The sequence below is a fragment of the Thamnophis elegans genome, chromosome 1 (genome assembly GCF_009769535.1).
Source record: "Thamnophis elegans isolate rThaEle1 chromosome 1, rThaEle1.pri, whole genome shotgun sequence".
NCBI classification, from domain to species: domain Eukaryota; kingdom Metazoa; phylum Chordata; class Lepidosauria; order Squamata; family Colubridae; genus Thamnophis; species Thamnophis elegans.
The window spans coordinates 67,918,768-67,944,214 of NC_045541.1; the positions used below are offsets into that span (position 1 = coordinate 67,918,768).

The 25,447-nt window shown below is 42.8% G+C and overlaps 1 protein-coding gene across 1 annotated transcript; it reads right to left on the reverse strand.

The window, feature by feature from the left end:
- Positions 1–2,774: 2,774 nt before the first annotated feature.
- On the reverse strand, positions 2,775–25,447 carry SSRP1 (structure specific recognition protein 1). Its single transcript, XM_032219420.1, has 17 exons — positions 25,363–25,447; positions 24,070–24,317; positions 20,864–21,049; positions 19,964–20,069; positions 18,639–18,829; positions 18,332–18,562; positions 16,929–17,032; positions 16,214–16,342; positions 10,844–11,065; positions 10,410–10,482; positions 9,663–9,804; positions 9,454–9,499; positions 6,746–6,869; positions 5,658–5,828; positions 4,391–4,482; positions 4,112–4,286; positions 2,775–3,308 (listed from the first exon to the last, which is right to left on the reverse strand). Exons 2-17 carry the CDS (start codon positions 24,121–24,123, stop codon positions 3,246–3,248), a joined length of 2,109 nt encoding a protein of 702 aa, XP_032075311.1. The 5' UTR covers positions 24,124–24,317; positions 25,363–25,447; the 3' UTR covers positions 2,775–3,245.

The window sequence follows — 25,447 nt, forward strand, 5'->3', positions numbered from 1 at the left end:
ATCTATACCTACTTATAAATTCCCAGATAAATAAAATATAGGTGTAGCTTTCCTGTGGAGTTGGTTTCTTGATGTGTCTGCACCCTAGAGCTGATAGTATATTATTTTTTAACTGGGAGACATTGCTAAGGATAAAGAATTAATAGAAAAGTCATGCAGTTATTCATGGGGCAGGAGAAGAAAAAATCCAGGTAGGAGAATCTATTAAGCTTGTCAGAAAATTGAAAGGTAATGAGGCATAAGGCTTTTTTAGCTTTGATAAATTGAAGCCCTCTTTCAGCAGAAAAGTTAGAACAACATAAAGGCTATGGGTCCTATGTTTATTTCCTCTCATCCTGCTCCTAAATGGTTTTTATCCTTTTGGAAATGGAGGAAAACCAAAACTATGTCTGTGAACAAGCTCATAGAAGACCTCTGTTATGCTGTATCTCTTTTATTTGATCACTGGAGAGAGATATCTAAAAAATCCTGATGTGCCAGGAGATTATATCACACCTTCACTTTTGACATGTTGTTTAAATGTCTTGTAATCCTATGACAATCATGTTTCTTTCATGTTTTATCTGTAGAATAATTAAGAATCAAGAGAAGCGTGACACATTTTACGCAGAACATTCTCTTATGTGTACATAAATACAGCTTTGATCATAATCACTGAAGGAAGATAACTATGAACCAGAGAACAACTACTTATTTGACATTATTAGTAAAAAAAAATCTTCACAGCATCTAACTACAGGGGCAAACTCTCCTTCAACCAGTGTGTGTGTGTGTGTGTGTGTGTGTATTTATGTGTGTGTGTATATATGTATGTATGTATGTATGTATGTATACATATATAACACAAAATATATACACAAAAATAACACAAATACAACACAAAAATGTGTAACAAAGGCAACAGTAAAAATATTGGGTTTCTGTTGTGATGGACTCTTGTGACGAGCCGATTGATAGATAATGGAAGCTGTTAGCTTCCTCCCATAATTGGGGCTTACCAGGGGTTGGTATATATATATATATATGATGAAAAGGTACTTTCACAAAACGGCTACCAAAACCAATTGAAACATTCCGATTTTCCAGATGGCAATCAAAGAGCATCCTTAAATGTTCTCATTTTCTCTTCTTTTCCTGGGTAGATGAGGATTCTTACAAACAGAGCTTGTGGACTATGGCTATGCTACAGGGCCAAGGTGAGAAATAATGTGTAAATAATGAAGCTCAGTTCTGGCCCTTCACAGTACATAGCCTTTCATTTATTCATTAAAAGAGCAAAGAATGTAAAATAAAACCCCAGGAATTCAGGTTGTGCAAGAAGGGAAGAACTAACCAAGGGGTCTGCCTAGGATTCCACATAATCTGTCTCTGCAGAATACGATAATTTATATCATAGGTAGCCAATGTGTGAATGCAGAAGTGTATTTTTGTCAGTTCAAATATTCCCCCCAAAGAGGGTCAACTGCAGATAACCTGTCCATAACAACCAATAAGGGCCTCTCCTGATTCCATCACAAATGTGCAGACATCCTGTTCCAGAGAGATTATAGAAAAGAGACAGGAATAGAAGAGGGAACATTTTATTTTGCCCAAGCAGATAGGATTCAAAGCATGTTTGCGTTATCAATGACAACTCTTTCTGATCATTTCATAAGGAAGTTAGTAAAATAAAATGGTCAGTATTAATTGTGAGCGTTATAACAATGAAAAACACAATAAGCAGTTGACTAGTATGTGCAACTACAGTAATATGGGGAAATGAAATCTGGAAAACCAGCCATTCATTTTGAACGTCTAAACAACCAGGTTGGAACATATAAATTATTCAAAGCAGTGCCTAATATGTATGACCTAACTCTCTAATGATGTTGTGACGGCCGGTAGCATGCACTGGTTTTCCCTTTTCAGATTTTAGCCAAAAGAAAATCCTGTAACAATGCAATATGCCGATCGGGATAAATTATTTCATTGCCACACTCTGCTTCCATGTCTCCCTAATGACTTTTCTTTCATATCCAGGAGACAGAATACTGATTAAACTGGAACCTGTTTTATGCTAGGAGAATCCTTAATTGAGAGGCTGATGAACTCCGTGGGCTGAATAGGAAATTCCAACTGTTTTTATTTCTATTCATGAATCTTTAGCCAGATTTGAGGAATAATCTCCTTATCAAATGAAAAGCCACTATCACGCAACCAGAGACCAGACCCAATCCACCATTGTGCATATTGGTAATTGCCTTCATATTGGTTGTTTTGAAGAGTTAATTCTAAGAAAGAAAGAAAAAAACACCGTTCACTGTGTTCCCTTCTGGCCTCTGCTAGCATCTCTCTCCCCACTCTGCCTTATGCAGCACTTGTAGGAGAAACCAGGAATGTCCCAAGTGTTAATGCCAAAGATGCTCAAAGCTATTACCGCTGATGGGAGCCTCCTGCTCTGCCAGACCTCCGCACTATTGACTGTTCCTTGCATTAGCTAAGTCCCAGCAGCACACAATGGCTCTTTAAATACAATTAGTGCTATTGCTAATGGAAGGCAGTAGAGTTAAGACCCTTGGCCCAAGGCAGAGGAAGATACAGCTGCTACACAACTGCCTCCAGGGAAATCACTGGCTTAGGTCAAGAGAGGTGGCGGTAGGGGAAGCCACTTTTGCTGCTGCAGAAACCCTCGGCTACTTTTTTCTTTCCCCTCCTTGCAGCTCTCCAGATTAAAAGATACCTGCTCATCGGCCTGGCTGTTCCCTTGGATTATATTACAACAAACCCCATCTATAGTCACTTTATTTTTTATTAATTCAGTTAGCCATGATAAAACAGATATGCAAAGAGAACTTTTAAAAAACCAGAAAGGGAAAGATGAAATACCAACTGAACGTGACTCTGGAGACCATACAGTGTCACAGCTTCCAGCCTTATGCCATTCAGCTTGCCATTTGAAAGGATACAGTGGGCCTACAGCAACATGGAGGCAGAAAAACAAGGGATTGCTGGCTTTCTAGATTCTTTTTAGGCGGCATCCTTTCTCTCCAAAGGCAGTAATTGGTTCTGACTAATTACTGTGGTATTGGAAGGGGAACAAGCTGAGGAGGCCAGTGAAACAAGAAAGGTATCCCTATGCCTTGCCGGGTCTTCAGCCTATTGGCCTGGATGAAAATGTTCAGTCAGTCTCCCCTCGGCAGTACAGCTACCATGCCATCTGCAGGAGGGCTTAGAGGGAACCAGTGTGATGGCTTGAGTATTCCTGGCTAATCAGAGCCAGACTCTGATGAACTAGGTGGCGTGCTGGCTATCTCCTCCTCATCAGAGTCCTGGAAGAGAACAAGCATGGTTAGGAATATGGAAGACAAATAGGATTAGATACATGTTTTACAGGTTCTAAATTAAACGAATCATATCTGAAAAGGAAAGCTAGCATTTCCTGCCCTCATCCTATTTTAATGCTCTTGCATTGTGGTTTGGCAAATGGTGATAGATGGTGACAACTGGGAAGATGATGTTTGGGCAATCAACTCATCCGGTCTGATGGTGTGCAGGCAGGTGAAGTAGTGATGTATTCTACACATGCTTTCAGCCCATGGGAGTCCAGGCACAAGGCCACTCCACACACCAAATCGCAAGAGTAGCTTTAAGAGCAAAATGTTCAGAAGATAATAAACCCCAAGTAAACAAATATCCACTGCTAAATACAAACCCAATGTATTGTCTAAGATCAACAAAGGAATTGGGATTAATTCTGGGCGTGACAATCTACAACTTTTAGAAGGATGATGATGTAGGTTTTTCTGCAGCAAGCCCAAACATTAAAAAAGAGCCTAGATAAAACTGAACAGTGCCTTTTCCCAATTTTTTTTTAATTTATAGCCAACATCAAGCAATAGCAATAACATTTAGACTTACATACTGCTTCACAGTGCTTTATACAGCCCTCTCTAAGCAGTTTACAGAGTCAGCCTATTGCCCTCAACAATCTGGGTCCACATTTTACTGGCCTCGGAAGGATGGAAGGCTGAGTCAACCTTGCTCCAGTGAGAATTGAATTGCTAGCAGTCAACAGAATTAGCCTATAGAATTCCAACCCCTGTGCCCCCCTCCACTGTATTTTAAAACTCACCCCCTTCTTTTCTTCGCCTGAGGAACTTTCATCACTGGATACAAATTCCTTGCTCTTGAAGCTCTCGCCTAACTGTTTAGGAGGAGTCTTGCTAGCAGATTTTACAGGTGTCGCTATCTTCTTCTCCGTTCTCCCTTTTCCTGGTTTATCTGGCTTTTTCTTTTTGGCTTTTTCTCTGTACACGTAAAAACACAGACAAGATTCTGCAATAGCAGAGTCCTTTTGGTTTAGGAGAGATGGGGTCGGGGTGGTGGTGGAAACTCTTGTATTGCTGCTCACCTCTTAGAACTGTCCACTTTGCCTCCCTCACTGTATTCCTTCATGGCCTTCTCATAATCCCTCTTGGCCTCTTCTGCTTTGCGGTCCCATTCCTACAAGCCAAACAGCCGGTTTTACACATCTTGTTTAAACTGCACAATCCCCATTCATACATATAGTACATGCTAATGCATATAATATTCCTACTAACTCCTGAGTGTACCCTAGCCAAATGTCATGGAAACAGGAAGTTACATTTCGAAATCCCAATTTCTTTAAATCTATAGTGTTTTCCCCTTAGGCTGATTTGCTAAGGTTTTGAAGGTCAGTTTTAGACTCAGAAGCCCGTAAGAGATGTAGCACTCCTGTGGGAACGCCTAATGATCAGGATAGGATTACTCTGCCCTGGAAAGTAAAGATATGCAAAATGTTCCAAGGCAAAAGATTCCAATCTTGGAACAGACTGTAGTCTGATCTTACCAGAAATGGACTATCACGAATTAAATGCTCAAATGTATCTGGGGAGGTAGGCAAAGCGCATTAGGGAGTTGAAGCATTTTGATCTTGAAATGGGTTGTTTACCTCTAGTGAATAGCAGAACAGTGCAAAAGTAGCAGCCCTGCTAAATCCAGCACTGACTCTCGTTGGGGTTCGGGAAGCTATTTCCCCAAATCCCCAGCAAAACCAATGTAGATCATTCATTTATTTGATTTAAAGCATGCCTTATATTCAGGAGTTCAGGAAAGTGGACCCAGTACTTCTCTCTCCAAATTCTCCCCAAATCGATTTTGACATAGTTTGGAATAAGAGGACAACTGGCTTAAAGTCATCCAATGAGCTTCTGGTCAAAATATAGACTGGAAATGGGTCTCCTCAGCCCGTAACCTAAGAGTTTCAGTATATAAACTCCCCAGACTTTGCCTCTCTTACGGGGATTGAGTTTAGTATACTCTGTATGCAAGGCATATCCTCTCCCACTATGTTTAAAGTCCCCATCAATTGTACAATTTCGGAAGTGCCTATCGTGCCTCATAACTTCCTAGTCTTTGGTTCTATTTTCAAAAACTCAAGAATTCAATTTAAGGAATTATGTGTCTTTCATCTTAAGTGGTACCCAAAAGTCCATATAAAATTTAGTATTCCTGTGGGAATGCCTAATAATAAGAATAGAATTACTGTGCGCTAGAGAGTTAATAATTTGGGATTATTACACACTTTTTCAGAACGCCCCCCCCCCTTTTGTCATCCCCCAAAATGGGATTCCAGTCCGCACCATCTCTTGACTCACCTCTTTCTTCTCTTTTGACATTCCTTTCCACAGTTCCCCAGCTTTCTTAGACACGTCAGTGACACTCATGCCAGGACATTCTGATCTGATCTTGTCACGATTAGCATTGAGCCAGAGCATATACGCAGATAAAGGTCTCTTTGGGGCATTGGGGTCTTTCCCTTTTTTACCCTAGGAGGAAGTACAAGAGAAGAGAATCAGCACAAACACAAAGGAAAGAGAAGCCTTCTCTCCAGTCATCTTACAGATATCATAAAAAATGTTTCCCTTCTGAACTGTGTGACTTTTTAGGCCTCTGCTTTCAAATGAATGGGGTAGCCAACTTGTTTCTGATTGTATTCCAGCAGCTCTCTGCTATGTGAGTTTGTCCATGGTCAAGACTCTCCTTGAGCTCTCTCCAACATTGAATGGAGACAGCCTCCCTGCAACCACGGGAGGGCAAACATTACTGAGAAAATGAACATGCTGGATTGTGACATATCACGGCATTTTTTGCCTTTGCGGAGCCGGGGGAGGTGTGGCCTCATGTGATATATCCGGCCCATGGGCCGCCAGTTTGACAGGCCTGCTCTAAGGGATCCTGCACTGAATAGACAGTTGCACTAGGTAAGTTCGACGGTCACTTCTGATTCTGTAATCCTGAAGTCTTTCTCGGTACATAGAATCCACTTCTTTATGCCGTCTAAAATTTTGGTTATGATACTGGAACCTCAAGAGAATCTATTTCAAAGGTTAATCTCCTCATAAAAAAAAGTAAGGCCTATACAAAATTCATTTTTACAGTAATTCAGATATAATTTGCGAAACTGATTTTTATTTTAGATTTAATTAGTCTTGCTGACAGTGTCTATTCTCTGGAGACATGGAGGGGCATTACTCAATTAAGTCCATATGTGAAGGTTCTCTAACCACCAAAACCTCCAAATTAAGATGGAGGTCCACTACTATGAACAAGATTGAGTCTCCAGTGATCTCTGAGCAACAGAAGAGAGTACTCAGCAGGATACAAGAGTGGTTCTAATTATACTGAATGCAATCATTAATTTGTCGGACATTGTTAAGCATGTTAAGTTGAGCTCCGTTTTCACCTCAGACTGTTTCTTGCGGGGCTTCCGTTCTTTAACAATTTTGGCTTTTTTGGCAGGTTTTTTCTCCTCCTCGTCACTATCCCCTTCATTACTAGAAGAACTAGCAGAGGCATTGCTATCAAACCTGTCTCAAGAAAAAGTCAAGAGGGGTGGGTCAACAGTAATTTAGCAAAATAAGTGTGCACGTATACAGGTATATTCACATGATTGAAAAATTCCCTTCTCCTGATAAAATCTCAGTTGTAATCTTCAATTCCTGACACTTCCACACCACAGGATCATTATGTCAAAAACAAATCTTACAAAAAATTCTATACAATCAATCTTGAAGAAATCAAGTACTAGGAGTTTTTAAAGCATTTGCATTTCTATAAACTATTTCTTACACATACATGTAGTAGCAAACAACACATGGCCCTTTTTTTGAAATAAAATATTTTGATAAAGGGCAAGCAGGTTTCATTATATGAAAGAATTACAAGGAAAAATTACTTTTACAGACTTTTCTGCAAGTATTTTTTTCTTTTCAGAAACCCATCAAAAAAGCTTCCCAAATAAGTAAGCAAAACCACTCATAAATATGCCACTCTAGGCAGATTCTCTTTCCTGACATAATTTCCTCCAATAAATTATCCAGCAATTTCAAAGGAAGTAGCCAGATTTCTGATGCTCATGATTTTCCTGAAGATGTAACTTTTACTATACCATATGACTCTGTTGTAAATACAATTTATCTTTCAGAGATTGCCTCTATATTGTTACTTCACTGTAAGATTAATTTACAATTACACAGTCAGTTGCCTTAAAATTGCAGTTGGCTAAGGGGATTTATTAAATAAATTTATTAAATAAACTCCAACTTCAGTCTTACCTAAAATCCTTAGGAACTATGGTATTCTAAGTCAAACTTAACTTCCCTTTCTCTATATTTTTGTATCATTCTTAGCATGGATACTTCATATTTTTATCTTGGAAGTATTTTAATCTTGAAATTTTCCTGTTTCTGCATTCTTAGGTTATCTCAATCATTTTCCAAGACACAAGCAGGCAATTTAGACTTGCAAACACTTTGAACTATAATTTTCCAAAGGCCTCGACTTCAGGATTAATGTTCAGAGGTTATGAAGATAATATTTGGAGGGCAACAGATTTCATATTTCTAACCTGGTCATAGTAACCTCATATTCACTGCAAGGAAAAACAACACCAGCCTTTCTAAAAGTAGTTATTTTCTAAGATTTGTAGCCTGCCTGTTATTCAAGAACGCAAAATATGATATGAATCTAACATCACTAATATTATTATTAAACAATACTAAAGTGTACCACAATTTCATTCATATACCACAGGCACTAAACAAGAGAATCTAATTACCCTGTTTCCCCGAAAATAAGACCCCGACAATATTGCAGCACAGCAGCAGCCATGAGGTGACCACACTCGCCGCTTCCTGCACCTCAAAAATAATAAGATCTCCCCGAAAATAAGGCCAAGTGCTTATTTTAGGGGTCAAAAGAAAATAAGACCCTGTCTTCTTTTCAGGAAAACAAGGTAAACAGTGACCATATTTTTCGGAGCATAAGATGCACCTTTTTCCCCTCAAAAAAAGAGGCAAAAAAATCTGGCTGCGTCTTATAAACTGAATATAGCATTTTTGCCTCCTGAAACTCCGCCCCTTCACCAAAATAGCCATGCATAGCCTTATGGAGGCTTTCACCCTTTGAGCCTTATGGGGGTGGGGGTAGGTTGTGGGGGTCGGGGGGGAGGGTGGGGGGGAGGGATATATATCAGGTTAGATGAGAGGTGTTAGATTTCAATGTAATTTGACACCACATGTATACTGTTTCTTTTTTTCTTTTCTCTTTCTTTATTTTATATTCTTACTACTATTACTATTATTACTTTTTCTCTAAAAATAGGATAGGCTAAGCATATTGACATGTAGCGGAAATACACCAAGGAGAGGAGGAGTTGGAAAGAAGAAAGATGGGCAGAGAGGGATGGGAGAGGGGGGGGGGGAAGATGAGAAGGATGGGGGGGAGTGGATTGTGGAGAGAGGAGTGGTAGAGGGGGAGGGGAAGTAGAGTAGAGGGGGATGATGGAAGGAAGATAGAAAGTTGGAGGGTGGTAGAAGAAAGAGGTGTATGGAGAGCAGAAGAGCTATAATGGGTTCCTATTTTGGGGGGCATTGTTGACAAGAGGAACTGATGTAATTATTATTTAATACTACATGATATGGGCTATGTATAGTATACATGTGAGAGTGTGTTATGAAAATAAAATAAAATATTTCAAAACAGAACAAAACAGAGACTTTCAGAGAGCTCCTGGGGCCTGGGGAGGGCAGAAATGAGAAAAAAACAGGCTGTGCTTTGGTCAATGTTGCTCCCCCTGCCCCCAGGAGCACTCTATAAGCTTACTAAAGACTATCCATGCCCTTTATTTTGGCAAAAAACTGTTTTTTGCTCATTTTTGCCCCCCCCCCCCCAGGAGCATTCTACAAGTCTCCTAAGGGCTATTCATGCCCTTTTTTGTAAAAAAAAAAAAAAATGGGCCTGTTTTTGTGAAAAATGGGCTGTTTTGGGGAGGTTTGCATAGTGCAAAAACTTTTTTTTTTAATTTGCCTCTTCAAAACCTTGGTGCTTCTTATACTCCGGTGTGTCTTATACTCTGAAAAATACGGTATCTTTTCTTTTTTTTTAACTTACTCTTCTGCCACATCTTCCTCCTCCTCTACTGGATTGAATGACTCATCTGGGGGGAAAAAGGAAAAAAAAGAAAAATATTTTTTCTAATCTGAAGAGATTAACAGGAAATGGGAGGCGTTTGCACCTATGCAGAACAAGAGACAAAAAGATCCCAACTGCAAGTAAAAGCAATTTGGAGAAATCAGGCCAGCTACTGAAAGAAATCTCACCCGTTTCCTCTCCGGAGTCCTCACTGCTGTCATTTGCATGTTCCTCACGAATCTTGCCCTCCTCTTTCATCCGCTCCAAGTAGGCATCATGGGAGTCATCATCAGAACCATCATATTCATCGTAGGTCACATTCTTCATGCCCTAGTAACACACACAATGGGCTCCATGGATATGAGCGCAAGGGTTTCACTTGCCGCAAGCAGATAAAAATTCTTCAATCATCTTGACACCTAAAGCATGCAGAGATTCTACACCTGTAGCTGCCATCCCCACCCCCCATGCTCCTAGGCACACGAACTGCATAAAGAAAGTTTCTGGTACCACAAATTCCGCAGATGCCTCAACAACCAATTACATGCCACTTCTCAGAATCTGCTAAAACACCCTCTCCCTCCCCAGGGAAAGGGAGGAATCATGCTGGTGACTTTAACAATGGATTAGAGGTAGAAGCCACTCCTGGAGCAAAGCAGGCTACTGCCCCATCCTTGTGGTTCATGCAAGGTTATATACTATGGTGATTAGAAATGTTCACCACAGCCATGCAGAGGAGACCTGGACCAAGAGGAGGAAGAGGAGGGGATAATCGCACAGACCTTTTTCTTCTACAAGGAGAGAACAGAAATTGAGAAGGAAGAAAGCTCTGGAGAGAAAGAGAAACCCCCATCCCACCCCAAGCAGATCAGGAACAGGACTAGAGAGCAATTGCCTTTCCTTGTTCTCTCTAGCCCACCCCATGAAACAAGTACCTCCTTAAGTCCCCGATTCTTGATGTTCAATTTCTTCGCATTCACAAAGTCAAAGAGTTTGCCATATTCTTCTCTGCGGGGAATAGAAATCATAGGTATGTAGGACTTAGCATAGGACCAATATTCACCTGCCTATGGCAGAAACCGATCAAACAGGAACAGTACAATTTTTTGTTACTACTGCAGGGAACTGAGGGCAGGGAGAGAATAGTGGTGGTGGTGAAGGAGGAAAAGGATCAAGATGAAGATCAAATGAAAAAAAAAAGCATTTGAAATCATGGGTCACAGTAGCAGCCAAGCGATGCAAACAGAATTTTTGAACCACAAAGGTTCTGCTAGCATCCTCTGAAATGGGAGACAGCTGATACATTACAACGCAGCAACTGGAATGGGTAGCATCCCTCAACAGCTCTGCTGGATTTGCATTCCCTTACCTCTCTATGCTGCTGAAAGTATACTGTGTCCCTTGCTTGGTTTCTATCTCAAAGTCAAAGGAACGGGTTGTTGTGGTCCCACGAGCAAAGTTGACAAAAGCAATCTCATCAAAGCGGATGTGAACAGGTGGCTTGTGCACATAGATGAAGCCACGTTCCAAAGGATACAAGAGGCCCGAACTAGCCTTGTAGGAACACGTGATGCACTGGGCTCCAGAATGTCTAGCAAAGGGAAAGAAACATCAATGTAAATTTCATTGAGCAAAGTTGAAGGCATTTATTATAAAATACCCAGGCAGCTTATCAAACTGGGGAGCCCAAGCAGCCTTAGTTTATCAACGTTTGGCTTAACCTTAGTAATGAAGAGGAAAAATGACCGTTGACTTACCTGAACGGTCCTTCTATGTGCGCTGCGAGGGGAATCCAAGCATGGGTTAACTTTGTCCATTAGCCTAGAGACTGAGTTATGTAAATTGATGGCCATGCCTCTTCTGACTGGACTAGTTCAGTTTTGCATGAAGGTTCAGCCAATTTGAGAGATGCAAAAAGTAATACAGAAGTCAAAGGCAAGTCAGGTAAGTAATCGGAAAAAGGTAAGTCCAGGCCCAGAACACCCAAAGCCGAGGCCGGGTTTGGATTCCCCTCACAGTGCACATAGAAGGATCATTCAGATAAGTCAATGGTCGTTCTCCTGTGAGCTCCTTGGGGAATCCAAGCATGGGACATGGCAAAGCAATAAATTCAGGGGTGGGAGCGAGGCTGGTCTGGTGTCGTAGCCGAAGAAACCACCCTTTGCAGCACACACAGTCCAAATGACGCCTCAGCCAAGGCATAAACGTCCACTTTGTAATGGCTGATAAAGGGCGACAGCGATGACCAGGTTGCTGCCCTGCATATGTCCTCTACCGAGGCCTGCGTAGCCCAGGCCACCTTTGTGGCAGCACTCCTGATGGAATGTGGAGTGATGTGACTGGGAACTGGTCGGGACTGACAGTCGTAGGCGAGGGCAATACACGCCTTCAGCCAGCGGCCGATAGTGTGAGACAATGCCTTTTGCCCCATGGTGGCTGGCTGGAAAGACACGAAAAGGGCCTCCGTCCTTCTTAACGACACAGTGTGTCGCACATAGCGGCAAAGTGAATGACGGACGTCGAGGTGATGCCAACGCCGTTCCCGGGGATGAGATGGATGTGGGCAGAAGTCAGGGAGAATGATCTCCTGCAACCTGTGGAACCACGAACTGACTTTCGGAAGGAACGTTGGGTCCAAACGTAAGACGACTCTGTTCGGATGGAAGATGCAGAGGTCGTCTCGGACGGAGAGCGCTGCCAACTCGAACACACGTCTAGCCAATGTGGTGGCTACTAAAAAGATAGTCTTAAGAGTCAGTAATCTGAGAGAGATGGTCCGAATAGGCTCAAATGGTGCAGCTGTGAGGGCCATGAGCACCAGGGAAAGGTCCCAGGTGGGGTAAGGACGGACTATGGGTGGGCTAAGATTCGATGCACCCTTCAGGAAGGCCCGCACCCCTGGGTGTTGTGACAGGGAGTGGCCCCGCCCACCCCCAATCACAGTAGATAAAACTGCAATTTGACGGCAGAGGGTGTTAGGTGTTAACCCCTTCTCCATGCCCATCTGTAGGAAGTCTAATATCTGTGGTATGGTTGCCTCAGTTGGGTCTGCATCTATAGCTCGATACCATCCGCAGAAGGCGCGCCAGGTGGCCTCATAGATACGTGGTTGACGGGCGGCGAGCCACCTGGATCGTGGAAATGACCCTGTCTGAGAAATGCTGATGACTCAGGATCGCCCACTAACATGCCACACGGCTAATTGTAGTAGTTGTGGGTTCGGATGGATGAGAGCTCCTTGCGACAGGAATATCCAATCGTACGGAATCTGCCATGGGCGCGAGAGTGACAGATGAACGAGGTTGGCATACCAGGGACATCTCGGCCACATCGGTGCGACCAGTAGTACCTCCGCCCGTTCTGCTAGAACCTTCAGGATGACTAGCAGTACAATTGGTTGGGGGGGGGAGGCATAAAGGAGGCCCTCTGGCCAAGGACTGCGAAGGGCATTGGTGCCTTCCACCCCGGTACCTGAAACCTGGTGTAGAATTGCTGCAGGTGTGTGTTGTTGGGTTGAGCTGCAGTTGACCGAAGCGGCGGGAGAGCTCTTGGAACAGGGCTGGGTGTAACCACCACTCCGCCTAATCCATCATGGCTCTGCTCAACCAATCCGCTTGGACGTTTGCGCTGCCTGATATATGTTCCGCTTGGATTGAAAACAGATGGTTCTCCGCTCAGTGGTGTAGACATTCTGCTTCCTTCATCAGAGATTTGGATTGCGTGCCCCCCATGTGCCTTGGAGACCACATTGTCAGTGAGTATTAACACATGGTTGGACATCACCAGGTCTCGAAACTCGCGGAGGGCTAGACAAATAGATCGTAGTTCTAGCCAACTGATGCTGTTCCGCAGCTCCTGGGCGGTCCAATGACCTTGTGCCACTCAATCCAGGGCGTGGGCTCCCCACACAAATTGGCTCGCATCTGTTGTAACTATGACGCGCTCTGGTTCCTTGAAGAGGAATTCCCTGAGGATTCGGGACAACATTCAGCAACGGAGCGACAAGGACACCATGGTCGGTAAATGAGTCCTGGTCTGAAAATGACTAGTATGAGCCCTCTGAAAGGGGATGAGAAACCACTGGAGTGGTCGCGCATGGAACCTCGCCCAAGGGACAATGTCTATGCAAGATATCATCTTCCCTAGAAGTTGGGACAGTACTGCGAGGGAAGGTGACCTCTGATTGAACACTTGACTCACCAGAGACTGCAGGCTTCATTGCCTCTCCTGAGAGAGGGACACAACACACATTTCTGAATTGATGACAGTCCCAAGATGTAGAAGGGACGTGGTCGGGTGCAGATGGCTCTTTGGGAAGTTCAGTACAAAGCGATGATATTGTAGAGTGTCGATCGTTAGCTGCAGGTCGCGACAAGCTTGGTCCCGGGAAGATGAGAAGACCAAGATCTCATCTAGATAACAATTGACCCTTACGGGAACTGACCTCAGCGAAGCTGCAATCACTGCTAGCAATTTGGTGAAGGTTCGCGGGGCCGATGATAGGCTGAATGGCAGGGCGCATACTGGAAATGATGCCCTGCAAAATGGAAGTGCAGGAACCTTCGATGGGCCGGATGTATCAGCACATGTAGGTATGCCTCCTTAATGTCAATGGAGGTAAGCAGATCACCCTGGCGAATGCACGCTAGAATGCTTTTGAGCGATTGCATTTTGAATTTTTGGTACTTTAGATAGAAATTGAGCCATTTCAAGTCTAGGATGACCTGCCATCCCCTCGAGTTCTTGGGAACTAGGAAAAGTATGGAGTAAAATCCTAGACCCTCCTGCCCTCGTGGCACCTGTTCTATGGCATTGATGGAAATGAGGTCTGAATTTCTGTTTCCATCAAGTGTCTTTTCACCTGACACCTGGGAATCGGGCATCTGATGAAACATCTTGGGGGGGATGGCTAGGAATTCTAGAGTGAGGCCCAGCCTCACGGTCTGAAGAGCCCAGGCATCCGAGGTTGTGGCTTCCCATTGGTGGGCAAAGGCAGCCAAACACCTGCCAATAGGGCCAACCTCTTGCAAGTCACTGGTACCTATGAAAGGACTGGTTGTTGGCACCACAAAAAGGCCGCCGGGCCTGGGTCTGTTGTTGGTGTCTACCTCTGTCCCTAGTATTGGCTCTATCCTGGAACCTGTCCTGAGACTGAGAAAAGGATCTGTTAGAGGCATATAGGGAAGGGGAGTGTATCCCGAATCCCCGAGATAAAAGGGCTGCCGCCGAGGGTAAGGTTGTTGCCACACTATCCATGCGCTTGGCAGTTGGAGCACCTTTCGCTTGTCCCTCATCTCAATCAATATAGGGTCTAGTGCCCCTCCAAAGAGGGAACCGCCCTTGAAGGGGGTGGAAGCAAGGCGCCAATTAGAGTGTACATCCACCTGCCAATGGCGTAGCCATAAGAGGTGATGAGAAGCTATGTTGGATGCCACAGCTAGGGATGCGAACTTGGCCGCATTGAGCGTGGCATCAGTAGGCGGTCTACTTGAGAGACCGCCTACTGCCAATTACCTCCACACGACCTATTAGATCTCACCGGTTAGGCCTCCTCCAAGTCCCATCTGCCGGTCAATGTCGACTGGCAACTACGCGGAGGAGAACCTTCTCGGTGGCAGCTCCGACCCTATGGAACGATCTCCCCGTGGAAATTCGTACCCTCACCATCCTCCAGACCTTCCGCACAGCCCTCAGAACCTGGCTATACCGTCAGGCCTGGGGTTAAGACTACAACCCGCCCGAATAGTATGAATGTTGTGTTTTAATTGTGTATTTGTCTTATATGTTAAAAGTTTGTCTCCCCCCCCCCCTTTTAAAGTTGTAAGCCGCCCTGAGTCCCCCCAGGGAAAAGGGCGGCATATAAATAAACTTTAAATCTAAAATCTAATACCGCCACCAGTTTGACGACATCCTGATGAAGGCGCAAATCCTCTGGAGCTAATCTCTCCTGTAACTGTCTTAACCAGACTAAAGAATTTCTATTGAAAAATGAGTTCCGAGGGAATCTAAACTGAATAATAATAATGATGATCACTTTTGTCTAATAACCTAGGGAGAAAAGTTTTTGCGTCTCTTTAGGCTGGACTGAGTTAAAAAATTGAAGTAGTACAGTCACAGGAGGCGTGGCCATCAATTTACATAACTCAGTTTCTAGGCTAATGGACAAAGTTAACTCATGCCTGGATTCCTCAAGAAGCGCACAGGAGAAGTACACAGTACAGGTAGTCCTTGAGTTGCAACAGTTTGTGAAGTGACTGTTCAAAATTACACCAGCACTGAAAAAAGGGACTTATGACCATTTTACACACTTAAGATCATTGTAGCCTCTCCTTGGTCACGTGATCAAAATTCAGGTGCTTGGCAACCGAGTCATATTTACGACGGTTGCAGTGTCCCAAGGACACGTGATCCCCTTTTGTGACCTTCTGACATGCAGTCAATGGGGAAACCAGATTCACTTAACAACCGTGTTACTAACTTAGCAACGGCAGTGATTCGCTTAACAACTGTGGCAACAAATGTAAAAATGAGGCAAAATTCACTTAACAAATGCTTTGCTTAGCAACCGAAATGTTGTGCTCAATCGTAAGTCAAGGACTAGAGACTCAATGTAGTTATTATTGTGTTATTCATTATACCTATCACTCACATTTCAACGCCTTCTTTGCCACACTCCTTTGGAACCAGCTGAAACTGATTACTTTACAATTCATCTGTTCCTACAATCTATATTCCTTACCCCTGAAAGTTGCCTGGTACAGTTATCTTGCGGTTCACAAGGGCTTTCATGACACGGCTAACCATCTCATACAGAGACCCAGACATATTTTTGGTGAGCCGTCCTTCAAAGCGCTTCTCGACTTCATCCCTTTAAGTAGAGAGAATACAAATCAAGACAGATTCCCCGTACAATATTATGACACTGAGATATCTCTGCTCTCAGAGTTGAGAGCAGGAACAGAATAGATGGGAGAGATGCTCCATTCTAAAAGAGTTGACTATGTTGCTACCACATAAATGACCTTATTTTATATAAATGTTCCTTTTTCACAATTATCTTACACATGTGTACATCCCTTATGAACAAATACAAGACCAAATACAAAGACTTTCAGGTTGCTTAACTATGGTTTAAGCAATCTGTGAATCCAGCCATTGTGACTTACTTAACAAACAGAAGCCAAAGCAACCATGGCTTCCCGAGATGTATGAATCTTTTTTTTAATTGAATTGTTTTTTAAAAAAAAACCTTTTACAAATATTTATTTCCCTCCCCCTACCCTCCCCTCCCCACCCAAACCCCACCCCCCCCAACCTTCTCTCCCCCGACTTCCCAGAACCAATACAGGGTATAAATCTTTAACAAAAATAATCTAAAGTAAACTTAAAAGTAAAAAATTAATATCCTCTATCATTTGAGATGTATGAATCTTAACCATAATAAGGGTACTTACTCATTCATGTTGAGGGTCAAGGAGATATCCTCATCCTTTGAGAACAGTAGAATAAGGAAGTGATAGCGGGTTTGCCCTTGCTTTATAGGAGGGTCTAAGCTGATCTGGAACAAACAGAGACAATGGTAACTATACATACATACATACATACTGAATCCCAGATCAAAAAAATCCATTTAGCTATGGGCCAAGTGCATTAAACATGCAGCAAGGATAGTTCCCTAAGGAGATCGGTCTTATCTCCCATCACAATAAAAAGAGGATATGGAAACTGAGGAAAAAGCTGCCTCTTTCCACTCCTTCTATTGCCCAAAAATACCGAAGAGGTGCAAATCCCACCATCCAAATGTTATTCTAAAAATAAGTAAGTTCCTTTTATTTCTATAATAACTAAGAAGATGGACATCCACCTGGAATACCGTATTTTTCGTATTATAAGACACACTTCTCCCCCTCCTAAAAGTGCATGAAAATTGCAGTGCATCTTATATAGCAAATGTTGCTGAAGCCCTGGCCACATGCTGGCCCCCACCCTTTGGACGTTTTTGGCCTCCACACGTCACATTTTCGTCTCCGCACATTCCATTTTAGATCCGTTCTAGGCTGCAGGGATTGCCACAGCACATTGCCGATCACTGCCTCTCCGGGTCGCATTTTCAGCCTCTGCACGGCCCATTTTTAGCCTCTGCATGTTGCGTTTTCAGCTGGTTCCAGGTGGCAGGGCTCAGCAGCTGTAGAGGCGATCCCCGCCGCCTGGAACCAGCCCAAAACGAGAGACACAGAGGCCAAAAATGCAACACACGGAGGTCAAAGATGTGACGCGCAGAGTCAGCAATTGGCAGCGATGTGCTGCGATCCCCACAGCCTGGAACAGGTCTAAAATGGAGCATGCAGAGACCTAAAATATGATGCATATAGGCAGCAATGGGCTGTAGCGATCCCTGCGTCTGGAACAGCTGATTGGGGGTATTCCAGGAGGCCGATCCACCTGCCAAGCAGCTGCTCATGGCGAATCAGGTTGCGTGCTGAAGCTGACCAGGCTGTTTGCTGCAAGGACACTAGCCGATGGATGGTGGTAGGCAAAAGCAGAATTTTATTTTCTTGTTTTCCTCCCCAAAAGCTAATGTGCATCTTACATTCCAGAGAGTCTTATACTCTGAAAAATACGGTAATCAGAAACTGTGAAATCTAGGAGAAAGGCTATTTCTGGATTCTTCCTTTCACCAGAAAGGGATACAAGGGATGAATAAATTTACTTTTGGGTTGAAATTAAATACACAGAATTTAAACAGCTGGTTTTGCTCACAAAACACCAAGGGTTTTTGAACGCAACCTATTCTGAGAAGCAAACAGCAATTACTTCTCGTAAGAAGTATTTTGACAATGAGTCCAAAATTCCTCACCACAAAAAACATCTGGCGCTGATCTTTATGGGGAAGCAAGAAAAGTCGCAGAACAGTAGTATATGGGATTTTGTAATCAAATGTTTTGCCGTGGAGGTGCAGGAAGGTAGGATAGATACGGATATCATAGCGTCCACGAGGAGTCAAGCACTGCAGTTCTCGGAAGATACAGATAGCATCTCCAGTAGCCTGGATGACATCTGCCTTTGATAGCACATTCTGGGCAAATGCCTGCAACAGCAAGGAGAGTTTCATGAACAAGTGTTTCTTCCTCCACTCTGCCATCTCAACCTCAAGTTCAACCTACCTCCACAGGATCCACACCATCCTCCTGAGTGGGTGGCACATAGAAGCGGACTTCCATTAGGGACACCTCAGCATCGTCATTTTGATGAAACTCCAGAGTCACCTCATTCTTGCCGGTAGTGCACTGGGACACGTTACTGAGTGGGATTTCAAAAACTGGTTGCTCCCCAATATCAAAAGAGAGAAGTTGCCCTTGCCAAAAAAAAAAAAAAAATATTTAGTCCCACCGAAGTACTTTACCTTCTTTCTCAGATCCTACTAAGCCATAATGTGCTAACTGCAAAATGCTTGGTGATCCGCATACTAAGGTCTATATAGAAGGGGTGGGCAGCCATTTGACTATTGGGAACCACATTTAACATGGAACAGCAAGGCTACACCAAGGAGGAAAATGATATAAAGTGTAAAGGAAAGTGATGGCAAACGTTTTTCTGCTCAGGTGCCAAAAGGGCATGTGCACGTGCAATAGCGTGCGTGCATGTGCCCACACCCATAATGCAATGCCCTCCATCCTGTGCATGCACACACAATCCCCCTGCGCAGGCCTCACTGAAACCTCCGGACTTCTGGTAGGCTCATTGGGCTGTTTTTCACCCTCCCAAGGCTTTAGGAAAGCCTCTGGAGTCTGTGGATGGCAAAAAACAGGCCCAACGAGTCTACCGCAAGTTCAGTTTGTGAACTTCTGGTAGGCCTGGGGTTTTTTGCCATCCACAGGCTCCGGAGGCTTTCCTGAAGCCTGGGGAGGGTGAAAATGCTCTCCCCCGCCCTCCAGAAGGCTGAAAATCAGCTGGCCAGCATGCCCATGCGTGCATTGGAGCTGACATAGGGCAACGCTTCGCATGCCCTCAGATATGGCTCCATGTGCCACCTGTGGCACGCATGCCATAGGTTCGCCATCACGGGTATAGGACATTATCTGGACTGAAATACTCAGTGTTCTCCTACAGTTTTGTTGGGGAATGGTAATTTTGCTTTTAAAAGCCTATTTTACAGCATAATTTGCCTCAAAAACAATGTCTCCAGTAGTTAGCATCAAGGATCATAGGTTTAGGGCAGCTGTTGCAAAAAAAGACTGAAAATAAATTGTCCTGGTCTACAAGTTTTAGCAAAATGCAGTATGAAAACCTAGCCAATTGTTGCTTGTTTAATAAGTGATGATTACAATAGATGTTGCTTATGTAAGTTCAACTACCGTTCTACCTCACAGCCAACAACCAATCCCTCCCCAGATAACTATAACAAACGCATCTATCATTTCCAATTAGCTATGTCTTCTTAAATTGTTTCCAACTACCAATTTCCATGGAGGAATAGTGTAAAACTCACCTCCAAACTTGACTGTCCCCCAATTCCAGCCTTTTACACATAGATCTTTCTCAGCAAGATCTAAATGAAAGTGTGTTTTGAAGAAATCTGAAAGTTTGTCGAACTCCTAAGAATAAAAACAGTCAATGTACACACTAGCAAGCTAAATACATGTACAACAGTAATTTGAAGCTAATTTCTTTGTTTACACTACAGAAATTTACATTATACCCCAGATGTAAAATCATACTTAACAAGCCCTAAACCATAACATTAAGAAACATTATGTGGGGGTTGAGACATTAAAAAAAAGAATTAAAAAAATTAGTGTATTTTATTACTAACACTTCCTACAACAAATGCAAACATATTGTTAAAAACACAACAAAAATAAAATTACCCTTGCTTTGATTTATATTGGGCTACTGGCAATTTGCATGGCTATAACTATGAAATTTCCCTGGCTTGATATAAAAGTTGTTTGCCATTCTTTCTGTCTGGTTTTTTTTAAAAAAAAAGTCTCTTCATTGAATGAATCCAAAAGACAAATAAATAAATAGCTTTAGAATGTCTAGGTTGTCTTTCCACATCCAATTACAAAATGGGACCAACTCTATTTAGCTAGTCAAGATTAGATAGGTGCTGTCACCAGCTGATAAAAGCATCTCCAGTTACAGTTAAATGGGAAACAAGCATTGATGCTACAAGTGCCGTTTATATTACAAACAATATTATAAGATCCACGGTTGAAAAACACACTGATGTAATCAGATTAGATATCCAACTGCAAAATCTCTTGCTGCAGTAAACACTCCATTAGTTTTCAAAATAACGTATCTTCAGCTGCCTATCTGATTAAAGCTCTGCATTCTTCTCTAATGCATCATGTTCAAAAACGAACTTGCATCAAAAGAATCTTACCGTCTCTCTGAACCCATCGTACTTGTAGATGTGGCCACTTTTAGTAAGCAGCTTGAGGCCGTGCCCCAATGCTACTCGCCTCCAGACACCCTCTGCCAAATCTGAGGCCTGGATGTTGTCAACTTTCCCAGTTTTGCTGTTCTTAAAAATCACACCTTGGCGGTTTAGCCGCAGACGGCCATCGTTCTAGTGCAGAACAGAAAATGTCAGTAAGAAAACAATAGTGAATAGCAGCTGAAAGTTAGGATGACATCTAACCTTTTGCACTATTGCAAAATAGTCAATAGGAATTGAGTATTTTCTCATCTAAATTTTAAAAAAAACTTATGCCCTAAATAACTTCATTCTTTCAAGAGCCTCTAAGATCCTCTTTAAAATTATTGGCAGCAAGCATACATCCATATAGGTAAGCAATTGAATGAATATGCACACATAATGCAAAAACCTAATTCTCTGAAGAAGTTCATAATGGTGAGAAAGGTGAAAAGAGAGGGAAGAGGAAAAGCAACAGCAAGGTGGATGGATTCAATTACAATGGTGATGTGCTTGTGGTTTTCTTTCCTGATTATCCAATGAAGGAGTGCTGACATGTGCACCACATAGTTTATCAATCAATCAAGTTATAGAAATTTCTTCCAACATTGTGCCCAAATAATAAAGATGCACCAGAGTACATTTTTATATACAAATATTCCTTAACTTACAACTATTCATTTAGTGACCAAATGACAACACTGAAAAAAGTGACATGACTATTTTTCACAAGACCGCTGCAACATTCCCCATGGTCACATGATCAAAATTCAGATACTTGGCAACTGGCTCATAGGGGTCATCTGATCACCTTCTGCAACCTTCTGATTAGCAAAATCAATGGGGAAGCCAGATTCACTTAACAACCATGCTACTAACTTAAAACTGCAGCGGTTCACTTAACAACCATAGCAAGAAAGGTCATAAAATGAGACAAAATTCATTTGCAACTATCTCACTTAGCAACAGACATCTGGGGTTCAAATGTGCTCATAAATCAAGAGTACCTGTATGCTAGATCCCACCTAGATTGGCCAGGAAGAATTCAATACCATTGACACCTCAGCTACAGACAGTGGCTTTCTTGTCAGTTAAACTATGTAGATGTTTTTGCAGAACAAAATAAATGTTCTTCCTAATACAGTGTACCGTTGTTCAAAAAAGGAATGTAGCAATAAAACATGACAATGTTCTTGTTTGGTATCCGGGGCACCTTCATTATGTCTATACTACTATTTGAAGATTTTTTTCCAAGTTATTATACACATCAATAATATGTTTATTCAATTAGAATTACCTCCCATGCATCATACAATTTAAAGTTGTAACTTTAGCCATGTAGGTAGCTTTCCTTTTATGTACATGAAAAAATACCAGTTTTTAAACAAATGATTCAGCGACATGGAGAATATATATTATCAATGACAAGCATCACAAATTTATTAAAACTAAAAACCAACATTAACATACTCAGGGAGAACTATTCTTAGAAATCAAGCTAATACCAAAACAGTAGCACTGTGACACAGAATACAGGTAGTCCGTGACTTATGACCACAACTGAGCTCAAAATGTTTGTTACTAAGTGAGACATTTAAGTGAGTTTTACTCCATTTTACAACCTTTCTTGCCACAGTTGTTAAGCGATCACTGCAATTGTTAATTTAGTAACACGGTTGGTAAGTGAAACTGGCTTCCCCATTGACTTTCCTTGTCAGAAGATCGCAAAATGTGATCACATCACCCTGGGACATTGCAACCATCATAAATATATGTCAAGGTGCCAAGCATCTGAATTTTGATTACGTGACCGTCAGGATGCTGCATCATTCACTTTAACAACCATGTTACTAACTTAAAACTGCGGTGATTCACTTAACAACTGTGGCAAGGAAGGACGTAAAATGGGACAAAATTCCCATTGTATGTGTGAAAAATGGTCATAAGTCACTTTTTTCAATGCTGTTGTAACTTCAAATGGTCTCTAAATGAAGCGTTGTTAGTCAAGGATTACCTGTACTATAACGCAAACCATTCAGGATTTTTTAGAAGTTTGATCTATTTATGTTTAAATTAAGCTAAGCTAAATTACTGTATATACTCAAGTATAAGCCTAGTTTTTCAGCCCACTTTTTGAGCTGAAAAAAGCCGCCTCGGCTTATACTCGAGTCAGTGAAAAATTTGCCCGAAATGGAGGAGAAAAAGGGGCAGGGCCATGCCGCTGGGTGACGCTCGTGAATGGCCCAGCGCCCCTGAATTTCCCCTCCCTCTGTGTCAGTTTGCCGCGCAGCGTGCACCGCACCATCCCCCCTCCTCACGTTCTAATGTAATGCACGGCTATCTTACGATTCCCCTTCCTCCCCCTCCTGCCGCTCTGCAACGATGTCCCACCTCCTCCTTGTTATGGCAAGCAGCCACATAGCGATGTCCCACCTCCTCTGGTACAGTGATCCAATGATAGGAATCACTGTGCCGTGTGTCATAGGAGGTGGGACATCATCATCACAGCGGGACATCAGCATCATGAGGTGAGTGAAGTATTTCATTGAATACACCGGTATTGTGTGATAATAATTTGTTATGCAGAGCAAATTTTTACAATGGCTACTGTATATTTAATGGGCACAGGCAGGCTGTATATGTTATTCAATGGGCAATGGCATTATTGGTATCTATTTTTATTTTTGAAATTTATCGGTAGCTGCTGCATTTCCCACCCTAGGCTTATACTCGAGTCAATAACTTTTCCAGTTTTTTGTGGTAAAATTAGGTGCCTCGGCTTATATTCGGGTCGGCTTATACTCGAGTATATACGGTAAACTGGTTTTCCTGTGCTTTTTACAGTGACAGTATCCAGATATACCATTACTACCCAGCTAGACACTAAATGGCACTAGCTACATTAAATAATTAAAAAGACATTAAGATAAATGTGATTACCATCAGCAATTTTCAGATAAATTTTAGTAATTAAGCTCCTGTAGCATCATGGATTTTGCAACACCTAAATCAGAATCCTTGAGAGTCAAGTTCTGTTCTCTTACATAAAGTGACATGTTATCTACAAACCTAATCTTTATCCTGACATATGTGTCTTGTTTAACCCAGTTTCCATGCCCCAACTCCAAATCATCAAGATCTACCTATTCATAAATGTTTACCAAATCACTCACCATAGATCCCTTCACTTCTTGATATATTTCATTGAACTCCAATGTATCTGCCATGTTGACAGCTCCCTGCCCACTATGGCAGGGGCTGGTCTGAGATCCCTAAAGTATTCCCTTTGGAAGATGCTTTGCCAGGAATCCCACAGAACATCAAATGGAAGTCTTAGCGACTGGCATATTCTACCCTGAGAGAAGCAAAGGAAGTCCCAAGAAACCAAGAACACCGGATCTCTTCTTTTTCTTTCAGAAATCTGGAAAGTAGATAGAATACGCATAAGCATTTACTTCCAAAAGAAAAACAAGTTTCCCTCTACTGTTGCAAACCCTGTCAAACCAGCTCTTAATAACAAGGGAATACAAGGGTATATTAGGACAGGGACAGTAGACACGCTGGTGTGCTTATGCACGCCCCTTAAAGACCTCTTAGGAATGGGGTGAGATCAACAGTAGACAGTCTAAGATTAAAGTTTTGGGGCTTTGGGGAAGAAACCAGTCAGGTAACACATTCCAGGCATTGACCACTGTTGCTGAAGTTGTATTTTCTGCAATTGAATTTGGTACGGTTTACCTTAAATTTGAATCTATTGTGTGAGCTCCTGTATTATTATGGTTGAAGCTGAAGTAGTCATTGAAAGGTAGGACATTGTAGAAGATAATTTTAAGTACTATGCTTAGGTCAGACTGAAGGCGGTGTACTTCTAAGTTTTCTAAGCCCAAAATTTCAAGTCTGGTGGCATAAGGTATTCTGTTGCGAGCAGGAGTGGAGGACTATTCTCGTGAAATATCTCTGGACTCGCTGGATTGTATTTATGTCTGATATGCAATGCGGGTTCCAGACAGATGAGCTGTATTCGAGAATTGATCTAGCAAAAGTTTTGTATGCATCCCAGTGCAGTTTCACCACCACCACCCAAAAAAACTCAACGTGGGATCTTTACTAAGTTGTCCCAGTGGGAGCCCAAATTTACCGGCCTTCCAAGGCAATCCTTACCGCCCCTGGCCAGTTCAGAAGTGAAGTCAGGAAAACTTTATTTGGAGCTTCGTGCAGCCCTTTTGCCCCACTTGCCAATGGCAGTCGCCCCCCTCCCCCCGCCCCATAACAGAGTGGACGGACGCCAGTTGGGAGAGGCGGATGTCAGAGATCGCTGCTCTAGACAGCCGGCGAGCGCAGATGCGGAGATAACAAAAGCCGCCTCCTCCACCACAGTACCAACCCTATCGGTAACCATCGGTTTTATCATGTCCACCCGCGTCACAGCCTCCGCGATTCCCGGCCCAAAGCCCCGCGTCCCTCACCTTCCTCTCGCCCAGTTTCCCGCCTGCGCAACACGAGACCCGAGTTACCCCTTCAGTTGCCACCGGAAACCGACCTCACTTCCGC